Below are 26600 nucleotides of genomic sequence, written 5' to 3'. Positions count from 1 at the left end.
TCTGGATTATCTGGGGATCACATCTACAATAATAATCATGCATTTAACTTAGGTTCACTTTTTTTTTCAAATCCTAACAAATAAAAGAGAATACATCTAAAAATATACATCATTATACTGAAAGGACAAATATAGAAAATTAAAATGGTTTTTGTTAACATGCATTAATAAGCTACAATACAAACCCATAAAATATTCTTAAATAAGTTTGTAACAGACATTCCAGTGAAATGTATGACTTACATTAATTCTCAGTGATGGAATATAAGGATGTGTAATTAAGCAAACTTATTGATTTAGTATCTTAGATTGTTTGTTTAAGTCTAAAAAGATGAGGAAGCAGCAGCAGGAAGAGGAATGCTATTGATCCAAGCAGTGATATAAAAAGAGAAGCAGCCACTTGATCACAAAATTTGCCAAATAAATTACACACTTTGTTCCAGTGGACATGTGAGTTTCCATGCAAGCCAAGGAGGCCAACTGCAATGGCAGCTCCATTGCTGGAGAAGAGCAAAGCCACCATTACTGTGTCAAACACAGTGATCACTGTCTCCATCCCTTTACGCCTGTTTCCAAGAGTCAACAAGAGAGACAATGTTGCATATGAACATGCTATTGCATTTGCCCCCACAAAGTACCTAATACATCCATCCATCCATCAAATTTGTGTGAATTTCTTTTCCCATACATGATTTTATTTTAGAATGTCTCCTTAAAGAGAGGGAAAGATACAAAATAATGAAAATTTTAAAATATAATAAATGATGTGATAGAAACAAATATAAAAACCACTTTCGCAAGATTTGTGTGTATATATTTGTTTGAATTGTGAGGCGAACTTTCATATTGGATGCAAATCTCACTTTACAAGTCAGTTTTATAAGATTAAGTTAGTCTTAAAGTTCATTTCTTAATATAATATTAAAAGCATATAAAGTCTATCATGACGAAAGTTTGTTGGGTTAAACAGGCCACCATCTATAAATATACAGTTTCACACACAGACAGACCGTGTGGAGGAGTTTGTTGGGATTATACATCGACTAAAAATAATACATTGTATAATATATAGGTGGGTGCAAATAAGAATGAGTTAAATTTAAAAGTTTATTTTAATAATATTATGTTATTAATTCAATATTATTAAGAAACTAAAATATAGGTGGGATCCAATTTGTATTCATTGCTTTGATGATGTCATAACCATACATACCTGATGATGGGATAGGTATTAAAATAAATATAAGAATATATGGAAGATGGTATATGTGAAGTAGAAGTGCTAAGATTATTTATGGGCACAACATGCTTTGGCAGAAACATTTTGGATATTATTTTTATGATCATTCATTAATTCATTCCTCCCTCTTCAACATAATTCAGTTTCAGTATGGGCATCATTTAACGTATCAAACACCTAACATGTCAATTTTCTTCCATCTCTTTTTGTTTCTATTTTAGTGTTTTTGTCATTTACGTAATTCATAGAGAGAACGTTTCTTTAGCTTTAGATATTGCACAAACAGACAATCTTTTATTAAATTCTTCACACTATTTTTTTTTAATTTAAAAATTAAGAATTTTGTTGACCGAATTTTTATAAAACTACTTCAAAAAGGGATGATATATAAAGTATAGATAATTAACCTTTTTTTTTTTATCTTGTAATGAGATTTCTCTTGTCCATTATATTAAAAATTAATTTTATATGTGATATTGTGAGTTTGCTAATAAAAAAATGTTTGGTGTATTGTAAAAATCAAACCTTACTTCTTCTATACATAATTCCTTTCCACAAAACATGATAGATATATGCTTAATTTTGAGGTGATATATAAACTAAAATACAAAAGTATACATAAATAAATTTCAATAAAATAGCATCTTAAATTTCATATTACTCAAAAAGATTTTATTTGTAGTTTACAGTTGTACTCTTTTAGTAATTTCAATTTTTTCAATGAATTTGATTCTCTGCTATTTTATCTACACACAACTTTGATCTTGACAGACAAATCTTAACACAGATATCAGTATTATTCTCTTCAATCAACATATAAGAACATTCATGCTAACATTACACTGTTACATCAGTATATGGGTGCTTCTACAATTAAAACAGTAAGAAATCAAATTTTAAAAACTATCAAATTCAAATGTGAACAACAATTATTTTCTAATCCACCAAGTCCAGTGTAATTGCATTGTTGGAATGAAGATTAACAGAAAAAGTGAGGAATGAGAGAACTTACACAAAGGCAGACAAGTAATGCCACTTAGCAGCAACAGGAACATACAAAGGTGGCATAGATTCCACAAGCTTGATTGGCACAATAGCTGTTTGTTTATCTGCCCCAATGACCACAGCAGCCACAAGGGTGAGTACAAAGGCCAAAATCCTCAAAACCAAATCACAAATTCTCACTACTGATCCACACCCTCCTTTGCCATTGCTCTCACTCCCTTCCATTACATTGAAACTACCCTTACTCTCACCATCCATTCTAGTAACAAAACTATGAACCCTTGTGGTGAAGTGTTGGCAAAAGGAAAATGTGACTTTAAATAGTGTGGAACTGATGAAGGGAAGTTGATAATGTTATACTAATAAAAGGGGTAAGGGGGTTTCATTCATTTACCCCATACATTTTGTGTGGAATGGCTATTAAAGTGTTGAAAAGTATGCAATTGTGACAGCATGGAGGAGTCACCAAGCATACCAAGAATTGAATTGGTGCATTTATTGTATATACTTGTATAACTCTAGACTCTGCATAATTAGATTTGTTTAATGTCATCAAATGGACAATATTATCAACAACATCCCTATAGCCATCTTCCACCACTTTCTTTACAACCCTTCTCAACCATATCATTGGAATTTGGAACTCATTCTCACATTATAATTTTATTAAAGATATGTTTGGATGAGTACTTTTGAAGTATTTCAAAAATGAGTTTTAAGATTAGGTAGAGTTATCTTTGATTAGAATGTGTTCAAATTCATTTTAATGCTATGTTTTACATCAAAACGTTTATACAGAAGAACTGATTTATTGTAAAACATTTCTTAGTTTTTTTTAATATTTTTGCAGAGGTGAGTTGATTGTAAAAAAATATATTTAATTCTTTATATCAATTTCGTAACTGAAAAAATGGATTATGTATTGGTTGTCATAATTTAGTATAGCCAAACATGTAAGAATTCAAAGATATCTTTCACCATATTTCAGTTATAGTGGTTCTAAAATTTTGTAAGAATCATATTTCAACACTAAGAAATAAGTGCTTTCATACATGACAAAACTCATGAATGGTAACTTAGCTAAATCATCAGAAAAGCTTTGTTGAATGGTGACTATATTCATCTGCCACATTGCATCATCTTGCTACTAAAATATAAGACAACAGTTCCACATACCATGTGTGTCACTCTGATTATTTCAAACAACAATGCTATATATTAATACTACTACCTAAACTTTAAATATGCCATAATATATGATCATATATGATATGACTTGTCAACTTAAAAAAAGTTTTTTTTTTTCTATTTCATCAAGCTATGTATCATATATTTATAGATTATAACGTAAGCACGTTATTCATTTATTTGGTGTGTGCAAGATTGTGGTTCTTGTTACTTCTGGGGATGAGGATCTAAAGTCCTAACACCTCTTTTGATGTCAAATGAAAAACTGAAAAATGCAACAACACTTTGTACAAATTTACATGCATTTCTCATGATTTTGTGGAATCCATTTAGTTATTTCTCTTTCTCAACAACATCATTTATGAGTTTTGATGGTCTTCCAAGCAAACAATATTTCATTGCAAAGCATTGATGAGCATGGGCAGAGGTGGATGAAGATCACCCATCCCCACAGATTCCAGTCACTCTCAAGTTCCGTGTGTTGCTTTTATATAATATATAATATTATTTCTTAAATTTAATTAAATTTTCTGATTTCTTATGTAAAATGGTTCAATTTCAAATTCTTATGTATATTATGTGTGTGAAAAATTACTCTTGGTTTTAAAATTAATTTTTTGAAATTAAATTAAATTCAAACATAATTAAGGAACATAAGGGGTTGTCAAACACAATAATTTTGCAACTAATTATCTATCAAATTGAACCAACCGCATCTATCACATTACCTAGGACATTTATAAATATAAATCGTAGTTAAACTAGAAATTATAAGACCTGAACCTTTTAAAAAAATATATAATTAAAATATGTTAATGTGACAAAAGAAAGACTTAAGATTCTGAATTTTAAAAAAAAAACTGCTTATTATTTATATTAAAATGAAAATAAAAAATTATAAATAAGCCGACCTTATAAAATAATTGCATTAAAACAAAACTTGCAAGGAAATCTAGAAAATAACATGACTCACAAAAGGTAAAATAAGATCGATCGATGACCTTATTATTGCTGTAAACCCATTTAGAAAAAAAACGATAGATAATTATTTGAATGAACTCTAAAAATGAATCAGTTAAAATTGATTTTAATATAATGTAGTTTTAAATATTATTCAAACAGAATGTGTAAATTTCAACCGAAAAGTTAATAAAATGTATAAAAAAATATTTTTTTCATCTCAATAAATCCTGTTAAAAAAAATATGCATCCCATTGTATTTCCAATTTCAAATGTAACATTTCCTACTACCCAAACGTGGAAGCCAGGGACAGAAAGAATAACCAAGCCATGCATAAAACAATCCAATCAACACTTTGGTACAAGACTTACTCCTTTAAATCCAAAATTTGCAGTTCATGTAACCACCAATACAGAGCCAAATCATATTCATGATTATAAGTCACTCTATCACAGGTCAAACTCCATTCGAAAAAAAGTGATGGTTGTGACACAAGTACACATCGAGGATGAATGCATAATATTTCAAACATCTTATATAGGCTTGATCTTGAAGTGAAGAGAAATGAGAGAGAAGACAAAGCACTTCAAATCCTGCAAAACAGTAAACATGAAAAAAATAAACCAAAGGCAAATCTGGCATTCACCAAATTAATGAGCAGCTGCTATTATTTCCCGGAGTCTCCTCCCCGAAACTAAAGATCACGGAATAAACAAAATAATAACATATCATGGAGAACACGCATCACTAGAAAACATTTAGAAATATAGTCCGGAAAAAACTAGAACAAAGGAATTTTCAAATATCAGCTAAATTTTCATCCGTGCTGGTTATGCGGTGGCTGTCTGTCTTCCTAAAAGAGGTCCATAAGATGAGAACGTACCACCCAGATATTTCTCAAAACCAAGGTTAATATTTAATACCAAATGAACTTCAGCATGATACCTAGACGTCTTTACTTCTTTTACAAGTCAATGTTGACCATTTAATACATTAAAGTACTACAAATTACATAACCTAAGACTGTTGTCTTTTGATTGAACCACTTTTTGTTCACAGCTGCATAGAAACGTTCTTCATTTGACTACACAATTAAACATGTAAAATTGACACAAAGCAAAGTGCAAGCTATGACCCAGAACAGCATTCCAGAATGATTCATGATAATAAATTTTCTCAATAAAAAACGAATAAATAAAAGTTGTTACTCTACTATACTATTCTGCTACACCTAATAATTTCACATCACTTAAGACTCGAGGTTAAGGACAATTTAAATACACCTTCCTCCTTTAACCCTCTGAGACACCTACCTCAGATTCGGTGATTGATTCAAATAAAGCTACCTTAATGGACTTGAGGTCGGAAGATTGTCCTTGTCCGTGGGAATGAAAGAGTGGTTCCAAAGACGAATTCTCATTCCCTTAGCCCTCGACTGAGAGGCTTGTTCTAGTACATCCAATAGTCCCACTTGGTTAAGAGTTGAGACCAATTTCCTCCCTTAACCTTCTTAGGTGATTTTTAAGAACAAAACCATGATGAAACTCTAAGTTCCAAAACAGACAATATCTCAGAAGTGGTGATTGATCCTAAGAATGATATCTTAATAGACTTGAGGTCGGAACACCAACAAGAGTGTCCCATGAAAGCCCTAATGTGAATGTATCTGTTCAGAGGACTTTTTCTCGAGTTAACACATAACACCATTATTTGGTTTGTTATAGCCAAGCCACTAATCTAAACTACAAATGCTCCTGTAGTGAGCAGGGGTTACTTCTCTACTAGTCACTATAACGTCACCCAAAGCATGCTATTAAAACCTTGACAGAACCTTCAAAAACATGTTTCAGCACGTGGAATAAGGCTTCAGCTCAAAAGTTAGCTCTCCTCCTAAGGAACAAGATCCCGACATGACAATTTTAACTTGGAACAAGTGGTCGTGGCAGAAATGAAAATGCATTGGCCGGCTGATAACAAGTTTTGTTAACAAAGAAGGATAAATTGTATATGATACCAGTTTTCTTGCAATGTACCAGATTTTAAGCATATCCTTGATAAAATTCTGACAGTCTTATATTTGCTTTTCAGGGACACAGCCTAATCTATTGCACTTTCAGAAAGAAAGTGACATTTGAAGGCAGCCAAACAGACACACAGCATGTTTGTTTTTCCATTTGGAGGGAGTCTAATGTACATATGTTTGGAAAAAACTTGTTTCCTTCAAGCAAAAATCCTTTAGGCTCCCTCCCATAAAACAAACAAACAAAATCTTTAAGGTCTGATTGGATGTTCTTCTGCACAAGCAATTCTCACAAGAAAAAATACGAAGCTAAACAAGAGAGGTTTTACAAATTGGCTCATGCACAAGCTAGTTTTAGCTTAAGGAGAAGATTATTCCCTTTTTTTCTTCTAGTATAAGTGTTTACAGAGAAGTTCACCCAGGCAGGTCTTACTCTTCCACACCTATAACAGCCTATACAAGTAATACTATGTTTGCGTATAATATTCCGGTAACAAAGCAATTATTTAGCTGGCACACTAAATTCCATTTCACTTTTTTTTCCTACACATATCTATAATCAAATTTCACAAACTGCACTAAAACCCTAGCAGTAACAGAATGATACGAGAAAATGGGGTACGCGAGTGACCTGAACAAGATAGTAAAAGATGCGAAGGCCTTCTGGATCGGCACTGGACTGAACGTCGACGAGAGATCCAATCTTGGAAGTTGTGAAGGAAATGTGCTCGTTCCCCATGACAATCTCCAGCTCCTGGCGTCCCACACGGTCGGGTTCCGGCCAGTTGTTGTCGTCCTCCTTCATGATCTCGCTCTCCGCGATTACACGGCGGCACTCACACAAAACGGCGGGAGTGAGGTACACCTCCTTGCGGATTATGGTGTCGTTTTTGTAGTTGGAGTTGTTGGCATAACGAAGCTTGCCGTCAGGTCTGAACTCGAATTCAAGGAATTCGTGACCGAACTTCCCCTTGTGCCCCACGTAGTATCTCAGGTAGAATTCCCCTTTCTCCTCTTCGCTTCCCATTTTTCACACCACAAATTCGAACTCTTTCTTCTTCCTTTCTCTTCTCTGCTATGCTATTTTCTGCTTCCTTCCACAACCCAACATTTGAAAGAGTAGGTCACCCTCTACGGTGACGTTTTGGGTTTTTTTTTTTCTTTTTTTCTAAAACTAATTAATACTTCTTCCGTTTTAAATTAATGACATTTTAGTATTTGATTATTTTTTTCTTACTTTTCTTATTTAGAAGAATTTATGGAAAAATATATTATTTTTTAATTAACTCTTATAAAATTAACTTGAAAACAAGGATTTTTTTTCATTTACACTTTATAAACATGAATTGAAACTTTTGTGTGGTTGAAGTGATAATGATTGAGCACTAGAATTTAGCCAATAAAATCCAAATTCATTATTAAATTAATTACAGATTTGACTATGAGCATCTATCTACTAGAACTCAGGTAAAAGCTAGGATTTCAAATCTAATAAGTGAAATATAAAATTGATATTCATTGATTTACAAGCTTTTGATTTATTTGCATAGCTTACACTTTCACACAATTAGTGAAGGTTAATTAATTCATTTGGCTTTCAAAATATACCATATATGTATAGGATGAGAAATAGATTCCTTCCATATCCATCTTGTTTTGGTATATTGATGAATCATATTAATACGATAAATATAGAAATAAATAATATTTAATTTTTTAAAATTAAGTATGTGAATGAGAATGTATATTTACATGTATTTTTTGTTTTGATTTTTTTGAATACTTTTAGTTTATTAGGTAATTAAAAAAAATATTCTTTTTTTTGTTTGTTTTCTTTTCTCAATTATTTTACTTATACAATATTCACATAATTTCTAATGTATTTTTATGCATATCATAATCTCAATTAAGTTTTTTTTTCCAACATGTGGTCTCATTTAAATAATGTGTTGTATTTCACTTGATAGAAATCTCTATTTCTGCAAATTAAATTATCTCTATTGGAGTCCACAAATGAATATATGTTGAGCTTAAATTAATCTGCAGCCAGCAGGATTTAATATAAAAAAATATTTTTTTATGTCTCTTCTGAATTAATTATTATAAAAAATAATAAACCTATTGACCATTTATGGCAGTAATTTTTTTATGTGCTTTATTTATTTTTAAAAATATATTAAAACATTTTCTTTACTTACCATTTTCCTAGGTTATTTTAAAGCTGAAGTGGAAGGTGACAGAACACAGACACAAGTACAGTCAAGATAATCTCCATTGTTAGAGTTGAATATTTTCCTAGCAGAGCACTTAACTTTGATTAAGCATTTGAAAGGAAGTTAAAACTAACATTCAATTTTCCATCAAAGCTGTTAAGAACATATGTGGACAACCCACAAGTGAGATATGTGTCATTTAAATAAAAGAGGATATTATATATAATAACAAAGAAACAAAATAACTCTAATTCATGTAAATACATATCCAATTTTGAAATGTTAATGTTATTACAGTAAGACTGAATCACACATGCACCAAGCAACTGTTGAAACCATATCACTTAGCCTGCAGGGAACTCCAACTCATTTGCTTTTATATCTTTTTGATTCAATTGGCTTCCCACAAAGGCCAAATCCATCTATATGTGTGTGTATATAAGGAAATGTATCATGTCATTGCTCAGCTATCTGCACCTTGCATCTTTCACAGTTGCAATTTACTAGTACCTGCCACTCAAATCACCTTCACTAGTCATCTTGCTGATAAGCACCACTTCATCATGGCTTCTACAGACCTTGAGTACAAATCATCTTCAACTCCACCCCTTCCGGCCGGAGTGGATTATTTTAAAGTTGATGTGATCCTCAGATTTCTGTTGTTTGCAGCATCAGTGGTGGCACTTGGAGTGATTGTCTCCAGTGATCAAACAGAGCTTGTGCTCTTCCAAGGTAATCTTGTACCACAGCCAGCCAAGTTCAAGTACTCACCAGCTTTTGTGTAAGTTTAGAAACATTCAAATTCTTTGCAGATTACTATTTTTGTTTATTTGTTATATGATATCAAGCATCTTGATACAAAACAAGAATCAATGATGAAAATGAAGCATACCAACCTTAAGATAAAAGTTTCCCTTCACTGCTTGAACTTTTTTCTTCTGCGAGATAACTAGAGGTGTAGGAGTACCAAACTTTAAAATAAGAATGGAATATACTGGTCTTGTTTAGTATGAACTTTATTGCAAAAGTAAATAATTGACGGCCCTGCACAGGGCAAATTTTTTTCCTTCCTTTTTTGAGTATACTTTTTGTTTTTTTCTTTCTCTTCAACAATTTTGTTTGTATTTTTAATTTAAAGGTCCAAAGTCTACATTCACATACATTTATTTCTTCTCTCTTTTTTTGTCAAACAAGTCTTCTAACGACCACTTACTGAGAATTTTACCCCGAGAATATGATATGCATGCAGATATTTTGTGGCTGCATTCAGTGTCTCTGGCCTTTATGCCCTTGTTTCTGCTCTAGCCTCTATTGCTATCATCCAGAAGCCAGAGTTCAAACTGAAGTTCATCCTCCACTTTATCTTCTGGGATGCAGTAATCAATCAATTAACCTTTCTTTCCACATTGCTATTCATCTTGTCTCCTTAACTTTCTTGCTTGACATACAGAATCAAAACAAACAAATTATGATAAGTTGTTCACCATGACTTGGTACAGCTAATACTGGGGATAATAGCCTCAGCAACAGGAGCAGCCGGAAGTGTGGCATATATTGGTTTAAAGGGAAACAGTAATTTGGGTTGGATAAAAGTTTGCAATGCATACGACAAGTTCTGTAGGTATCTTGCTGGCTCCATAGCTGTGGCTTTGTTTGGCAGCATTGTGATTGTCCTGCTCATCTGGCTTTCAGCTTTCACCATTCACAGTCGAGTCCCCAAGTAGATGTAAGGAATACGGACCATTCAGCATATATATATATATGCACTCAAGAGCCACATTGTTCACCAAATCAGTGTGTCAAGTTAATATTCATAGTTTGGTCTGAATGTCTTTTGTTTTTTGTGAGTATTTCTTCTACGGTGTTGATGATATGTGAAAAATGATAGTAACACATTCTTTTCACATATTCTGTGTCATTGAATGAAATTCATGTGATGCTGGTAGATTCCATATTTAGAAAGTTTCATATGAATTCCATCTAGTAATAAAGAGCATTTCGAAACGTTGTTTCAAGTAATATGCTTCTAGGATTTCTCACGTGTGTGAAGTGTAAACGATGTCTCCAGGGACCCAGTTGTATTTTTCATTTTATTTGTGCTGAAAAGAATTATCCGTTTATCTTTCTCACTCAAGCAAAAAATGTTTATAACTAATCAATCAAGCACAGGTAATATGGTAAATGCTTTTATATTTAATTGTGCAAATCCTACTCCCCCTAGCTTGCTTCAGTACATCAGGAATGAGAGCATTTTTGCACAGGAAAATCAGAAAAAGCAAGAGCACAACTAAATTGGCAAACATGACTAAATCATTCATCAAAACTGAAGAAGGTAAGGATTGTCTTCTTTTCATTTTATGAACCGTGACCTGATGCTGAAAATCAGTTGTTGAACTTTGATATACCAGTTAGATGGACTCCAAACATGTCATGCAAGGAAGAAATTCACTACAAGTTAGCAGGACAATGAGGACACCTAAATAGGACAGCATTTGTGAGTTCATCACTTAGGGTCTGTTTAGATGAGTTTTTCCTTAAGGACTTGCAGTACAAAAAAATATGAAAAAAAATATACTTTTCCATAAGTTAAAAAATTAACTCAAACACAGCTTGAAAATAAAATTTTTGGAAAAATACATGAGAGCTTCTACACATTAACTTCAACACAAGATAATTTTAATTTATGGAAAATTCAATTTCTTTTTTATATAAAAATCCTTACAGATTCGTCTCTTTGGCAGGAAACTTCGATGGGTTATAGTTTCTCATTTTGAACAACCAAGTGACAACAGTAATTAGGCATGGCGTATTTATGTAGTTGTATATTTAATGAAATATAACACTGTATTCATATGCACTCATCCAGTTCCTTGCAAAACTAAAATGAACTTGGTTTTAGGACATCAAACTCAGCTGCCAAAATCAATAAACGATTTATTGATATGGGAATGATAGTGCAATTCAACTTAAGAATGAATCTTCAACAATTCATTTTCAGAGACTTGAATTTTCTTTCAACAATGCCTGAACTTTGTAAACATTACAATGACTCTAGCAGAATACATGCATTTACAGAAACAAAACTGGTGTCACCATTTGCCTTATTGTGTTCATACATATCTAACCACAACCGTCTTAAAATATTGTTTGCTCACCTAGCTCTTGACCAGCCATGCCCTCCCTGAGAACCGTAGCAAAAAACTCTTCCAATGTATCATTCCCATAGCTAGGTGTCTTCTCAGCACTATACTCTCCAGTCTCAGGATCCAGAAGCAACATACTTTCCGCCGCATAGTACCTTCCAATTTTCCCAAACTCAGCAGCATCTTCCAGTGAAGGAAAGACTTTAACCAGAAAGTCAAGAACCCCAATGGCAAAATCCATTATTCCTATTGGAACTTTCAAGAATTTTGGCTCCTTCCCCAAAAGCCTAAACAAGATCTCCCCTTGTTCCAGTGGAGTCAATGCCTTTCCAGGCCCTCCAATTGGCAACACCTTGTTAATCTTATCCTCACTAAGGACACAATCCACAATAAAAGAAGCCAAATCTGACTCACTTATTGGCTTACAAGCACACAGTTTCCCATCTCCAAACATAACATATGGTTTCCCATCCTTCACCAACTCAACCTGACCCCCCAAACTCTTGAAAAATGCTGTTGGCCTCACTATGCTATAGCTGAATCCACCATCCTCCTCAGCTAACTTCATCAACTCATCCTCAAACTTCAACTTGGCACGCTGAAACTCAAGGAGGGGCTTCTGCACACATATTGCTGAAAGCAACACAAAATGCGAAGCCCCTCGTTTTCTTCCAGCAACAAGGCTATTCCTTGTTGCCTCATAATCAATCTTCCAAGAGTCCTTCACCCCTCCATTTCTACTAGCAAGGCATGACACCACAACATCAAAAGAATTCCCCAAGCTGTTCAAAGACCCTTCCAAAGCATCCAAATTGGCCACATCCGAGAAACACACATTGGCCCCTCTTAACTGATTCAACGTCTGATCCTTATCAACACTACCCTTAATTCCACTCCTCTCTCTAGCAATGGCTGTGACGTTGAACCCTCTCTTAACCAACTCTCTCACCACATACTTTCCAATGTACCCAGTTGAACCCACCACCAAGACGTTAACATCTTTAGGACTCTTGCTCCTATAACTTGATGGGGCGGTCTCAATGGGTGGTGCTGGCGTCAGAGAGGCAACAAGTTTGAATCTTTCTGTCGTGAACTTAATGGGGTGGTGTGGTTTCCGATGCTTAACTGAAAAAAGGTTGATGAAGCGAGGAGAGTCCGAAGAGAAGGTTAAGGAAAGGCTTTTTTGATGGTTGAGTGAGATGAAATTGGAAGTGTAGCAGAGGGACATTTTGGAACTTAAGGAGCTAACAGAGAGCTTGAGGAGCAGAAAAAGAGTGGAAAATAGAGTGAAGAGAATTGTGAGGTGGGGAATGAAGGAGAGAGGAAAGTGATGATGGTGGTTAACTTTCGTAATGAACTGGTTAGAGAGGAAGGAGAATCCAAATGGATGGTGCCGATGAGATGACGTGGCTTTCCCAGTTGCATCCACTGTCCAATAGGATTCACTCTTCCAATTTTATTTGAGTTTAGGATAAAGTTTTTAAAAAAAATTGGTTAATTTGAACTACACCAAGTGATAATAGAGTGTGATAAAAAAGTATAGTTTTTAAGTTTTTTATTTATTTTGTACAATTTAAAGAATATATGTCTAAAAATAATTTTATATTGTTTGGTCCTAATTATTATTACTAGTGGAGCTTGTATGTTTAGTTTTTTTATGATAATAAAAATAATGAATAAAATTTGATATAACTATTTTTATGAAAAATTGCTAAAACATAAAAAATAAAATTTTAATAAAGTATGTAAAAATAGTAATTATAAAAATAATTTACTTTTTATTAATTGTTATAGTTATAAAAAGAAACATTTTCAATATTCCCTTATATCACTCCTTAAAGGATAATTTATCGTAAATAATAGTTAGTTAATGAATATAAAGATGGAAAAAATAAATAAAAGTAGTAAAAAGATATATAACAAAAACATTTAAGAAAATCTCTATTGTTAATTGGTATAAACAATAAATTTATTTATTCTTTTATAATATAACTATTCGACTAAGCTTTTTTTTAAATCACAATGTAGGAGGAAATTCCTCAAACAAAAGAGGAAATTAAATTATAGAATATTATAGAGATGTTTTTTTTATGAATGACAATCAAATTATTCATATTGTTAATTACCAGAAATTGTATTTTTCAATTAGGATGAATAATAAAAATTAAATATTATGATTTAATTATATTTTTTATTTTATGAATATTTGTCTTGATTTTTTCAGATTACAAAAATATATTAATATATATTGTGTCTGGTGTCCTATAATTTGTATTTTAACCGTAACCCGTGCCAGTGTCAACAGTATCCATGTCTATGCTTCATAGGTGATGAATCAAATGGTCTCAAGGAAATGAGCAAAGCTAGAGTACTTTGGCTCCCAACCTACTTCCTGGCGCGTTTTGGAGTTGTTTAATCTCTTGCCTAGAGGATCATCACTTCCTGCAAAGAAAATATACAAAGGCTAAAAATGCTTTGACAATGATGAGTGACATAGTGACAGCATATCAGCTAAAAATAGTTAGAAAAACAGGTCTTCATGACTACCATTTGTGTATTCATGCAAAGATTATATGGTTCGTTAATCTACTACTGGTTTTCAATCTTAAATCAACCATTTACAACAAAAAAGAGTAGTTATTTATTTACCTGTAAATTTCTCAAACTTTTTAGGAAATTTCCCACTTTTGTAAACTAGATCCATCACTTCTTGCCTGACAACACAACATTTAGAAAGGGTCAGGGAGAGAAAGGAACATATGTTGGCATCGCTACCTAACACAGGGCAATTGCAAAGGTCAGGAACAAATCTCAGATACGAAGAAGCAATTAGAGTCTCCATGATATTAGTTGCATACTCAAGGGATAGCATGTAATGTAACCTGGATAAGGGATGATTATCACAACCCAAGAAAATCCGCCCACGAAATTGTTTCTTCAAAATTGCAACTGCGAGGGAAGCTGCATCCTGGTTCGAAAAGCACATCAAACAACCTATTCAACTTTCCATATTAACGAATACTGAATGACCATAAGAAGATAAGAAAATGCAATGTTTTACTTTGTTAAGGGACTCAAATTGGTCTCATATGAAACAAAAGATGTAAGTGTGATGGGAAAAGAGAAAGCACGTGAATGAAACATCCATTGGCTTAGATGATAAACCCAGATACGATGAACTTCAATACCTTAATGACTCGATATATGTTCAAATAAATTAAAAATGCAAATTTGGGAATATAGATAAAAGAAAACCACTATCATGTTAATTTACAGAAAAAATAAGATGTACCGAAATTCTGACCTCATAATGAATTAGATTCAGGATGTGATCAGGGCGAGATTCAACAATCCCCTTCTCTAACCAATAAATATGTGGACCTTTATCTACTTTGTTTAAAATAATGTTAAGGTTGGAAGCAGACAATAGACATAAACATAACAAAGAAATAAGCACGTATGGGTAATTAGAACCCTGGTAAACAGAATTCTAAAAAGGATATATAAAGTCCAGACAGTCTTAAAACAGAACCACCAAACTCCAGAACTATTTTTTCAGCTTTTAGAAGGACATCAGTCCTAGGGCTCCTCCCTATAGGCACCACTGGACTATCCTGCACATAAAAAAATATCTAGCCTCATGAACAAGATATATTGTTGACGCAACCGTGCCTAAAACATGGAAAACAAGGAGTTCCACAACATTCACTGTAAAGCACTCTATAAGTGTTACAGAGTGTTAGCATTTCTCTTCTACAATGTTATGCACTTAATGATGAGGGAAACAAGTGATGTAGTAGAGAGTGTGTTAGCATTTTTCTCCTATAATGTAGTGCATTTGAAGATGGGGAAAACAAATGATGTGTCACGGAGCATGTTCACATTTCTCTTCTACAATGTTAAGCGTCTAAAGAGGAGGAAAACAAGTGATGTGTTACAGAGAGCACTAGTTTTTGTCTTCCGTAATGTTATGCTTCTAAATATGAGGATCAATGGCACAAATTAAGCTATAAAAGAGTGAGACAACGATCAAACAAAGAAATTTTTCGACCAACCTCATCACACAATCCATTATCGTTACAATCATAAGGAGCAGAGCTTGATGTAAACAGCAAAGAACCTTCACCATTCCAGCATGATGCAGCCAGCCTGATTGGTAGACAGTCCACCACATAAGTTCAGAAGAAAACAACAACTCGTAAACATAAATAATAATACCCATTTCAATGACAAGATTGCTAACCTAAGATCACCAAGATAATCTGAGGATTGGTAAGGCGGGGCACAGAAAATGACATAGGGAAATTTGTGTGAGTCTTTGGTCCATTTCAAAGACGGATTAACACCAATTTTAGACAATTCCTCATGATGATTATTGGTTGCTGTTTGTCCATAAACTTCACAACCTGGATATTCCTGCTTCAACAAACACATGTTATTGTCCATACACTCATGAATATATCAGAATACACAATCATCTTGCTTTCTAAACTTGAAGATATTGTCATATTAGTTTCTGAACCGACATAAATTAATAAAAAAAATCTGAAATTCACCATTAAATTACTCTTAAACTCAATAAAATTGTAAGTTTATTGTTAACCGGAAATATTTGCACCAAAATCTAGATAGTCCGAACGTCAGTGATAACCTGGCGCCAAATTTGGGCGACCAAACGACCAAGAATGCCTGGACCGACGATTAAGAGGCGGTGCGGTGAAATTGGAAGAGAAGGAGAAGCTTCGGAGAGTTGGAAATGGGTGGCCATGGTGGTGGTGGTGGTGGTTAGGGTGAGAGGCGCGGCGAATATAGATAAGGAGTGGTGGTGGTGAGGTGTCAGTTTTAGCGTATGGTGCAACTGCATGGGAGTGAAATGATTTGATAAAATCAAATGCATTGATTGATTTGATGATATGATTGTGAGAATGGTGTGAGGGACCAGTTCATATTCTTGCTTCTCTTTCACCCTAAGTTAACACACTTCTCACTCTCATTCATTCACACTCTTTTCATTTTCTACAAAACTCAATTTCTCTTATTAGTTTATAATATTTACTGTAAAATAATTAAGACTGTTTTAGTAAAAAAATAATTAAGATACCATTTCAAAATAATCTGTTTCAAAATTAGTAATTGAGACAGCTATATATATATATATATATATATATATATATATATATTAGTAAAAAAGAAAAAAATATATGAGTGAAAGCAATGGTGGGTGGATGTAGGAGTTTTCATTTTCATGGTGGGTGGATTATTAGATGCGTAATTAAAGAAATTATAATTACACGTTCTTATTGGCACAAAAACTTCTTCCGTATGCATATTTGTTTAAGCTTCTTCCATCTAAATCAAGTGAAAATATTTTTTTTTTATAAAAGCTTTAATGTTAAGAATCATTATGCAACTTGACATCTCAGTTAGATTGATACCTCAAATAACAATAATCATCTGTCATCATATGAAAAAATATTATTAAAAAAATAAATAAAATATGGAAAATTAGATCAAAACTCATATGCTAACAAAAACGATACATAGATAGACTATATCTCTTTATAAAGAATTCTAAAAACAGATTAGATGAACGCCTATTATACATTTATGAATAAATCCTAAATTAGCAAACTTATTAAGGTTCCCTCCATAGTATGTATAATTCAATAAAACTTAGCAATCATAGCAATCTAATCTTCAAGAAATACAGAAAAAACACCACTAAACTCTTTCACACTCCCACGAAAAAGATTTAATTCTTATACTTTTAATGTAATTTTAAATAAATTATTCATTTTATCTTTTTCAGTTTTATTTTCTAAAGTGTTTATCAATCCATAGTAAAAATATAATGGTATAATTGAAAAAATATATTACATTAAAATTTTAAAAATAACAGATAAAATAAACAACGTTTTCTTGGGAAAACAATCACTACACAGGACACACGTAGAGTTCCACCTAACAAAATTAATTTATTTTAAGATATTTATGCGACGTTGACTTCTAAATTTATTTTAAGATATTTTGACTTATAAATTTGTCTTACAAATTTGATTTAATTAAACAAATAAATAAAATATGAAAAAAAATTATTTAACATCCAAAATTAACATCTAGTTTAGAAATGATCTTATAATTCAATCCATACAATGTAAAAAATAAATTTAATGATGTTGTCATTTCAATATAAAATAAATTATCTTTAAAAAGGTACCTACATTTTTGTATAATAAGGTCTTTCTCATTATAGTACTGATATAAAAATTAAAAGAAAAAATGATTGGTGCAGCTAGAAATATATTATAGTATTTGTTGGTACTATTATTAAGCACATGCTTTGATCTTCCTTTATTTTTATCATAAATCTTGACCAACTTCTCAATCCCATTTTCTTTCTGAAAGCAATGTTCAAACCTCCAAGTTATAAACCACCAAAACAGGCACAAAAATAAGATAAAATGTAAGTACATAGCAAGTTTATTTAGCAACTGATCATCACTTTTACATGCACACCACCAATAATATTTTTATTTTATATTTTACTGTATGCAACAGATAAATTCGTTAATTAACCACTATCAAAGTTAATTATTAATTGACACAAACATCTTCATGGTACTTGAACCTGAATTCTGTGTCTTGCTTTGATTGGACACTATCATGGAAGCTTCTTCAACTTGATAAAACACAGTACTAAAAGGGTTAAAAAGAATGGAAAAAAAAACTTAGGGCATAGAGACATTGACACACCTCACCCATAACTGGGTTATTATAGGTACAGAGGTCTTTACTAACCTTTTGGTCCTTCTTTTAGTCAAAATAAATACAGAAACCATCATGGGTATGAGAGAGAAGTTGAAAAGGAAGGAAGATCCACTCTCACATCTTTTTCTCTCTTTCTCTCTCTAAAACATTCTTTTCTTTTCACTGATCTTTGAATCTGGTAAGACTCAAGTTCAACTGTTTCTGTTCAACTTTGATCTTCCTCCACATCACAGTACCAAAGGGAGAAAGAAAATTTTAAAAAGACCACCCTAGGGGGGGAAAAAGAAACAGTGGTTTTGTTTTCTTTGACTGCACCACAAATTGTGGGGTGTCTCCAAATCATTGCTATCTCGCTTTTGTCTGCCAAAGTTAGGGTCTTTAGAATTAGCGTTTGCTTGCACAGTCTAGCTTTTCAAGATTTATGATTAGGGTTTTGGAGGGGTGAGTGGTTGTGGGGGGTGTTTGGATGGCGAGAAAGTGAGGAAAAATGTGGCTGGTGGTAGTGGGGGGAGAGTAAATGAGAAATTTTGAGAGATGGGGTGTGCGTTTGGGAGAGAGTCTTCGAGGGAGGAGAGGAGAGAGGAAGTGAGAGAGGCAAAAGCTGAGGTGGGTAGAGCAGAGGTTGTTGAGAATGAGAACATTGAGAAAGAGAAGGAGAAGGAGGGTGGAAGAGAAGAGAAGAGGACAAGGGCAAGGGGAGAGAGGAGGCGATCTTCGAAGCCGAAGCCGAATCCGAGGTTGAGCAACCCACCTAACCATGTTCATGGTGAGCAGGTTGCAGCAGGGTGGCCTTCTTGGCTCTCTAAGGTTGCTGGTGAAGCCATCAACGGATTGACGCCTCGGAGAGCTGACACCTTTGAGAAGCTTGATAAGGTAAAGAACATCTTGGACTCACTCAATATGGTCTTGCTGTCTGGATTTGATTTTTGACAATGTGCTAGCTCTTCTTATGTTCTCCATTGCATTTTTCCTTCAATGGAGGTGTTGATGTTATTGTGTTTCTCTTTTCTGTTTTAACATAGTATGAGGAATTTCGCACTTAAGAAGGGTTTTTGGTTGATGTTGTTTGGTTATTTTTATGCAAACAAGGGCAACTGCTAAAGTAGTAATTTGGAGTTTAGCCTTTTTTCTGGGGGTTGGGATTTGTAAATTGAAAAACCTTCCAACAAATCGTGTAAAAGTTATTTCTCCTGGCTACTTGCCTCACAAATATTAAATCTCTTGTTGATTTTGCTATCTTTCAATCAGATCGGGCAAGGTACATACAGCAATGTTTACAAAGCTAGGGATTCTTTGACGGGAAAAATTGTTGCCCTAAAGAAGGTCCGTTTTGACAATTTAGAGCCTGAAAGTGTGAAGTTCATGGCCAGGGAGATTTTGATTCTCCGTCGTCTAGATCATCCCAATGTCATCAAACTTGAAGGCTTAGTGACTTCTAGAATGTCGTGCAGTTTATATCTTGTATTTGAATACATGGTGCATGATCTGGCTGGACTTGCCACAAACCCGGCAATTAAGTTCACAGAATCTCAGGTATTGGTGTGTTTATCTGTAGTTTTAAAATATATGATTCAAAAGTCTTTTACATTTTCTGGTTACTACTTGAGCTGGACCTTATTATTTGTTTGTATCTGGGTATTTTAGGTAAAATGTTATATGCATCAGCTATTTTCGGGACTGGAGCACTGTCACAACCGTCATGTCCTGCATCGTGATATAAAGGGGTCAAACCTTCTTATTGATAATGACGGAACACTTAGGATTGCTGATTTTGGATTAGCTTCCTTCTATGATCCTAATCACAAGCACCCTATGACTAGTAGAGTGGTTACATTATGGTATCGACCTCCAGAACTTCTTCTCGGGGCCACTGAATATAGTGTAGGCGTGGACCTCTGGAGTGCTGGCTGCATTCTTGCTGAATTATTGGCTGGAAAGCCTATTATGCCTGGTCGAACGGAGGTAATCTTTATGATGGATAGATTATACAGGGTCTGTTATTACATCTTCTGAATGCATAATGCGTTCAGTTCACTAGTCTATGTGCAAGATTTATTGTCCAAGGCTTCTCAATTTCTGCTACTTGTTTGTGAAATTTGTGCTTAGGATTTTACTAATATAGTTAGCATGCTTCATACGTTGTAGGTAGAACAACTACACAAGATATTTAAGCTATGCGGTTCTCCTTCTGATGAATATTGGAAGAAATCAAAGTTGCCTCATGCTACCATTTTTAAGCCCCAGCAGTCATACAAGAGAAGTATTGCAGAGACATTTAAAGATTTTCCTCCATCATCCCTGCCACTTATTGACACCCTTCTCTCAATTGATCCAGATGAACGTTTGACTGCCACTGCTGCATTGCATAGTGAAGTAAGATAATTGAATTACGTAAATGTTGTAAAGTCACCTAATTTCTTATGCTTTTATAATTTTTCTTCTTCTAAGGGCATGCTAGAACTTTATAACAGCACACCTTTTGTCATATTTATATTCCAATGCTAGAATAGAACCATGAGTATTTATTCCATAATATACCAATAGAGGCCTTCTTAGATACGTTGGGTTGTTTTTCTTCCTTTCCATATTGCTCATTCTTTTTCTTAACATGTTTTTCTTGTTACTCTTAGCTAGAACAAAACCCTAAACATACTATCGAGAAAGAAGAAATTTATTAAGACAAATGGAAAAAAAATTAATAGAAGGGAGATATAGGAGCACACCTTATCACTTTCAAAGAAAGGAATACACCTTATCAAGAGAACGAATAAGAATCAACAAAATAATGAGAAAACATATTCAAAGAAGCTACCCAAGCCTTCAACATACCTTTTAGTCATGCCCGTTAAAGCTATGCACCACCCAAATGCAGCATAGAGTGCTCTATGCGCATCTTTCTGCTAATTGTTTAATTAACACTCATGTTATGAGTGTCATAATACTGGAAGCTCTGTAATTTTGCTCCATAACTATCTTCTTTCCCGAACATGTGTTACATGGTTTTATGAAAAATTTAGTCTTGTAAGTGTATGATTTTGGAAATTTTGAACAAAGAAACAAAAGAATCTTCCAGATTCTACTTGCAGTCCAAATTACTTATTTAGCCATGCACTGAGGTTTATGTTCAACTTAAACTCTGAAAGTTGTGTAGTGTTCATGTTCTAGGTAGTTCCATTCTGTTATTGATTTGTCATTCGGTCTAGTTAGTAGTTAGAGTATAATATTCCAAAAGTATTGAAGAATGGCTTAGCAATGTCATAAACTGGTGAATTATAGGATTCACAATTTCCTCTCAAAATGAATTTGCTTCCTTAGTAACAAGCTTCGACTTCTCTCTAATCCTGGTTTTGAACCACTCAACCTCCTGATTTGCTCTAGTTTCCTGTGTCCGTCTGTTGTGCTTGTGTACTAATTTACCAAACCTGGGGTGTAGAATCCTTATCTAACTCAAGCTTACTTTAATAGAATGGATCACTTTTGCTTTGATTATACCATAAAACTAGCAACTATAGTTTTATTTCTATAACATATATTCCTATGCACTTGTAAGCGAGATTATTTAACTTTCTGAGTTTCCTTTGTTTTTGGTTGTTAAACAATGATTATTGATTATGTAAAACTTGGTTTGGAAATCATGGTATACTAAAATTAACATTTTGATGTCTGACTGCTGAACTACACTTCAATCAGTGGAGTGTTGAGTTGACACCCCCCGAACAACTGTTTTTTATTTTTTATCTCCATACTGCATTAGAAAGGGGGTTACTTCCTTGTCACAGGAAATGACAGCAATAATTAGAGTGCTATGTACTGTCAATTCAATTGTATAAAGTTTATAATTTTAGACGAATAAATTTGTGCTAGTGATCCTTAAAGTGTTTCTGTAATTGAATATAATGACCCTAATTTAATGTTATTTGGTTCTCTTTTTGCAGTTCTTTACAACAAAGCCATATGCCTGTGACCCTTCTAGCCTTCCAAAATATCCTCCCAGCAAGGAGATGGATGCAAAGCTACGGGATGAAGAAGCTAGAAGGTCACTTAAATTACTTTTGGCATCTAAGTGATAATTTCATCCACAGTTGATAAAAACCCTTATTTTCATAAAAGTTTACCAAAATGCAAGCATGTTGGTTAGGTCTTGACCATCTTCATTTTTCTTTCTATAATTGAGGTTACTAGGCATCTATACAACTTGAACACATATTTAATAACACTCCATCTTTACTTGCTCTGCCTCGTGATATTTGAGGGAGCAGAAGATATATATTTTTTGTAAGACAATAGAATGCACAAAAATCAGTATTTAATTTCAATGTCATCTTGTAGATTGAGAGCAGCTGGTAAAGCTAATGTTGATGGTGTCAAGAAATCTCGTCCACGTGAGCGACGGGGAATTCCAGTGCCAGAGGCCAATGCTGAACTGCAAGCAAATATTGATGTATGTTTGATAAGGCTCATCTCTCTCCAGCTAGTATTTCTTATTGCTTTGCTTGAGTTATGATTAAGTGATGAATTGATAATTATCAATTAGCTGCAATGGTGTAGGTTTTAACTTAACAACACATCAATATCCATTTCTTATTTATTTTTTCAATTGTCTGCAACTAATCTATGTGGAAGTTTGTTAATAAACTGTGTTAATGTTTAACTCTTACTGTAGAGACGGCGGCTGATCACCCATGCAAATGCCAAGAGCAAGAGTGAGAAGTTTCCTCCTCCCCACCAAGATGGAGCTCTAGGCTATCCACTGGGTTCTTCACATCACATGGATCCAGTTTTTGATCCTCCTGATGTTCCATTTAGTTCCACAAACTTCTCACAACCTAAAGCAAATATCCAAACATGGTCCGGTCCATTGGTAGATTCTTCTAGTGTGGGCGCACCAAGGAGAAAGAAGAAACATGGAAAGTGATGCTCATCATATACCATCAAATTCATCAAAGGAGGACTTCAAAAAACAAGAATGCTTTAAGAGTCAAAGAAATATTCTTGTAGTATAACACCAATCATTTTTTAGAAGTATTCATGATGAAGCTGCAAATCTTGCTGACATGATGTCTGCCCTCCAGTTGCTAAAGCCAATGGCATTAGAGGTAAACCAAATTGTATTTTCCTGCTCCCATTTCTTTCTCAAATGATCAGAGGTTTATTCTCTTTCTTGTATATCGTGAATTTTTTTTCTTATCAAAGTTCAATTAGGTTAGGTGAACACCTAATAAATAGGTTTTGGAACAGTGTTTTCGATTTATATTTCTCCCTATTTTTTTTCATTTTTTTCTAATATCCAGAAGCCTGTGAACTGTGCAGTACTTGTACACAGCGTTCTTTACGATCTTTGTTTTCTTTATACAATTCCCTATTACAAATTTTGTTTATTACCTTAAAATAAAAATTGTGATTCTCTCATTTGACAACGAATACTGATATGGTCTCTGGTTGTATCAGTGAAAATATTTCCATTTAGTTGGTGGTGCTTTGGAAGAAACATCAATCAATCATATATCTACTACGTTTGCATTTGAATAACTGGATGGACGTGGTATGTAATCTAAAAGTAAAATTGGAATTAAATGAGAAAATTTCTCTACCTTTTGAAAACGAATTGTCTGCTAAAGTTTGTGTTTTTTCATATGAGATCAAACTTCCTTTTGAAAATATGAAGCAAAGTCTATGGTAGTCTCTGAACTCCACTAAATCTATGTTGAATTGGACCTATATACTATGAAAAATGCAATAGTAATGGTTTGTTCGACTAAATTACACAATATTAAAGAAACGGTGATGGATTATCTACAATCTATATACAGTGGAGAGAAATCAAGAGTGTCACATTAGAGATACAACCGACACTATCTCACTTTCTTTTCCACATTTGAATCGCTTTATTTTCCTTTACCCAACTCATCATCCTACCTCCCTTCCCTTTATGTGGGGTTCGTTGGTCAAATCATTGCCCACTATTTGAGTTGGTGTGGGATGAGACAAGGAACGTGCCTAGGCGAGTTCAGCTGCCCTTCCACGTCAAGTTTGATCAATCATCATGCTCATCTCTTAACTTTTCTATACCAAACAAGTGTTTCATTCATTGCCAAAATTTGTTCCCATTTATAATTCGTGTCTCCCCCTACAGAAAAAAGGGTAGGTTGAATATCAGCTGTGTCTGAGTGACAGTTAGACTCCACTTTTTCTTTAAAGTGTTTTCAGAACACTATGGCAACAACCAATCAAATATTTTGGTTTTCTATGTATAATTTGCTGAATGTCTAAGATCCTAGCCTGTCTTTTCCTTTAGGACCATTTTTAAGTTCGTGACATCCTCAACAATAGTAAATAGTGTGTGTGTGTGTTTGGTTCATCTTCAGCTAGCAAGGTAAAAATGAGACGACCAGAAGAACCTGGGCCTCCGGAATTTCCATGTTCATGTCCTGGACCACCTTCGGTTCTTGGCAACTTCTTCAATGGACTCTGTAGTATCATATTCTCTTGGTTGGTAACATATTTCTTCTCTTCATTAAGGCCTACACTCCATCAATAACAACTAACATTAAATAATATTAAACATTATAACCCTTTTTCTTTTCTTCCTATTTACAATTCTAAGAGAAACAATAGCAATGTATTGCACTTTCGTGCGGAACTCACCACTAACTTACTTCACTATGCATGCATTAATAATGGAGTGCTGCTTTCACAGTTTCTATTTAGTATGCTGTTGCTGGTTGCTACAAGACTGTTTTGGCACACCACCTACCAATTGGAGTGGGCTGCTTCTTCCTGCACCTCCATACCTTCTTCTCTCACCTCCATAGATTTTCGTATTTCCAAAAATGTCCCTCTGTAATATTCTGGATTACATAATCTGGAAGTTATTTTTCAAATTTGTAATTACCTTCCGGATTATATAATCCGGAAGTCTTTTTTCAAATGCATGATTACTTTACAGATTACATAATTCGGAAGTCTTTTTTAACTTCTGGATTATGTAATCCGGAAGTCTTTTTTCAAATGCGTTTCCGAATTACATAATCCGAAAGTTATTCTTGGGGGTGGCACAAGAAGGATAAAAATGTATTTTCATGTTGTGTATGGAGGTGCCAGAAGAAGATATGGAGGTGCAGGAAGAAACATGTATTTTCATGTTATGTAATCCGGAAGTCTTATTTAACTTCCGGATTATGTAATCCAGAGAGTAATCATGGATCTGAAAAAATAGCTTCTGGATTATGTAATCCGGAAGCTAATTACACATTTAAAAAATGACTTCCAGATTACGTAATCCGGAATATTGTAAAGGAGTATTTTTGGAAATTTGAAAATTTATGGAGGTGAGAGAAAAAGACTGTTTCTTACTACACCCTAACACTGCACCATCATTTTCGAAGGAGACTGTTTTACCCTTTTTTAAAATAACTTCTGGATTGTTCTTTCCGAAACATATTTTTTGGAACACATTTTATTTTATTAATTCTGGATTTACCAAATCATAAATTAAAAAAATTATTATGGAAAGAATATTCTAGAATAAATTTTTGTCTTTTGGATTTCCTATTCCAAAAACACTCTTTACTTATTTATGTGAACTTTATTCCAGAAACATTTTTTACTTGTGAAAGGAGGCAAAGAAAGAAAAATAAAATAATTTTATTCGTATTGAAATGATTTCTAATCTTAAACTATCTACCATTGCTTAAAATATTTCAGGCAAAGTAAGAAAAATAAAATAATTTTATTAATTGAAATGATTTTTAATCTTAGCTATCTACCATTGCTTAAAATATTTTATGCAAAGTAAGAAAAATAAAATAAAATTGTGTGGTGAGGTGGAAGTCATAGTCTAGTGATGTCGCCTTCACGTGAATGATTCAGGCTTTGAATTGTATCTATGAATATATGTCCTACACATCACGGACACTTGTCCAAAACAATCACACTTATTAATTAATTTAATATTTTTAATATGTCCAATATTTAATGTGCTTATCCCATTTCTCACAACCAATATAATTCACAAAATAAACATTCATTTTTCAATTAATGCAGAAATATTTTATACAAAAGT

The 26600-nt window shown here is 33.6% G+C and overlaps 6 protein-coding genes and 1 pseudogene across 6 annotated transcripts; 2 read left to right on the top strand and 5 right to left on the bottom strand.

Moving 5' to 3' along the window:
- Nucleotides 1-88: 88 nt before the first annotated feature.
- LOC137832351 (CASP-like protein 1E1) lies at nucleotides 89-2618 on the bottom strand. The gene is made up of 2 exons (XM_068640472.2): nucleotides 2253-2618; nucleotides 89-638 (listed from the first exon to the last, which is right to left on the bottom strand). The coding sequence occupies exons 1-2, from the start codon at nucleotides 2501-2503 to the stop codon at nucleotides 305-307; spliced, it is 585 nt and encodes a 194-aa protein (XP_068496573.1). The 5' UTR covers nucleotides 2504-2618; the 3' UTR covers nucleotides 89-304.
- A 2088-nt stretch (nucleotides 2619-4706) lies between these two features.
- LOC137832352 (protein mago nashi homolog) lies at nucleotides 4707-7581 on the bottom strand. Its single transcript, XM_068640473.2, has 2 exons — nucleotides 7046-7581; nucleotides 4707-4987 (listed from the first exon to the last, which is right to left on the bottom strand). The coding sequence occupies exons 1-2, from the start codon at nucleotides 7439-7441 to the stop codon at nucleotides 4928-4930; spliced, it is 456 nt and encodes a 151-aa protein (XP_068496574.1). The 5' UTR covers nucleotides 7442-7581; the 3' UTR covers nucleotides 4707-4927.
- Nucleotides 7582-8924: 1343 nt separating this feature from the next.
- LOC137832349 (CASP-like protein 1D1) lies at nucleotides 8925-10753 on the top strand. Its single transcript, XM_068640469.2, has 3 exons — nucleotides 8925-9408; nucleotides 9877-10003; nucleotides 10127-10753. The coding sequence occupies exons 1-3, from the start codon at nucleotides 9074-9076 to the stop codon at nucleotides 10349-10351; spliced, it is 687 nt and encodes a 228-aa protein (XP_068496570.1). The 5' UTR covers nucleotides 8925-9073; the 3' UTR covers nucleotides 10352-10753.
- Nucleotides 10754-11541: 788 nt separating this feature from the next.
- PCB2 (NAD(P)-binding Rossmann-fold superfamily protein) lies at nucleotides 11542-13178 on the bottom strand. The gene has a single exon (XM_068640468.2). It carries the CDS (start codon nucleotides 12996-12998, stop codon nucleotides 11763-11765), a length of 1236 nt encoding a protein of 411 aa, XP_068496569.1. The 5' UTR covers nucleotides 12999-13178; the 3' UTR covers nucleotides 11542-11762.
- Nucleotides 13179-13892: 714 nt separating this feature from the next.
- On the bottom strand, nucleotides 13893-16751 carry LOC137832347 (uncharacterized). Its single transcript, XM_068640467.2, has 8 exons — nucleotides 16422-16751; nucleotides 16014-16186; nucleotides 15826-15919; nucleotides 15274-15384; nucleotides 15075-15164; nucleotides 14653-14738; nucleotides 14420-14484; nucleotides 13893-14212 (listed from the first exon to the last, which is right to left on the bottom strand). The coding sequence occupies exons 1-8, from the start codon at nucleotides 16665-16667 to the stop codon at nucleotides 14106-14108; spliced, it is 972 nt and encodes a 323-aa protein (XP_068496568.2). The 5' UTR covers nucleotides 16668-16751; the 3' UTR covers nucleotides 13893-14105.
- Nucleotides 16752-18409: 1658 nt separating this feature from the next.
- LOC137832346 (putative serine/threonine-protein kinase At1g54610) lies at nucleotides 18410-23907 on the top strand. The gene is made up of 7 exons (XM_068640465.2): nucleotides 18410-19411; nucleotides 19787-20071; nucleotides 20183-20500; nucleotides 20684-20911; nucleotides 22474-22574; nucleotides 22868-22979; nucleotides 23202-23907. Exons 1-7 carry the CDS (start codon nucleotides 19073-19075, stop codon nucleotides 23451-23453), a joined length of 1635 nt encoding a protein of 544 aa, XP_068496566.1. The 5' UTR covers nucleotides 18410-19072; the 3' UTR covers nucleotides 23454-23907.
- A 782-nt stretch (nucleotides 23908-24689) lies between these two features.
- On the bottom strand, nucleotides 24690-25348 carry LOC150027370 (uncharacterized; annotated as a pseudogene).
- Between the last annotated feature and the right edge of the window lie 1252 nt (nucleotides 25349-26600).

The sequence above is a fragment of the Phaseolus vulgaris genome, chromosome 6 (genome assembly GCF_051622355.1).
Source record: "Phaseolus vulgaris cultivar YP4 chromosome 6, ASM5162235v1, whole genome shotgun sequence".
NCBI classification, from domain to species: domain Eukaryota; kingdom Viridiplantae; phylum Streptophyta; class Magnoliopsida; order Fabales; family Fabaceae; genus Phaseolus; species Phaseolus vulgaris.
This window is presented reverse-complemented; position numbering and strand designations above follow the sequence as displayed.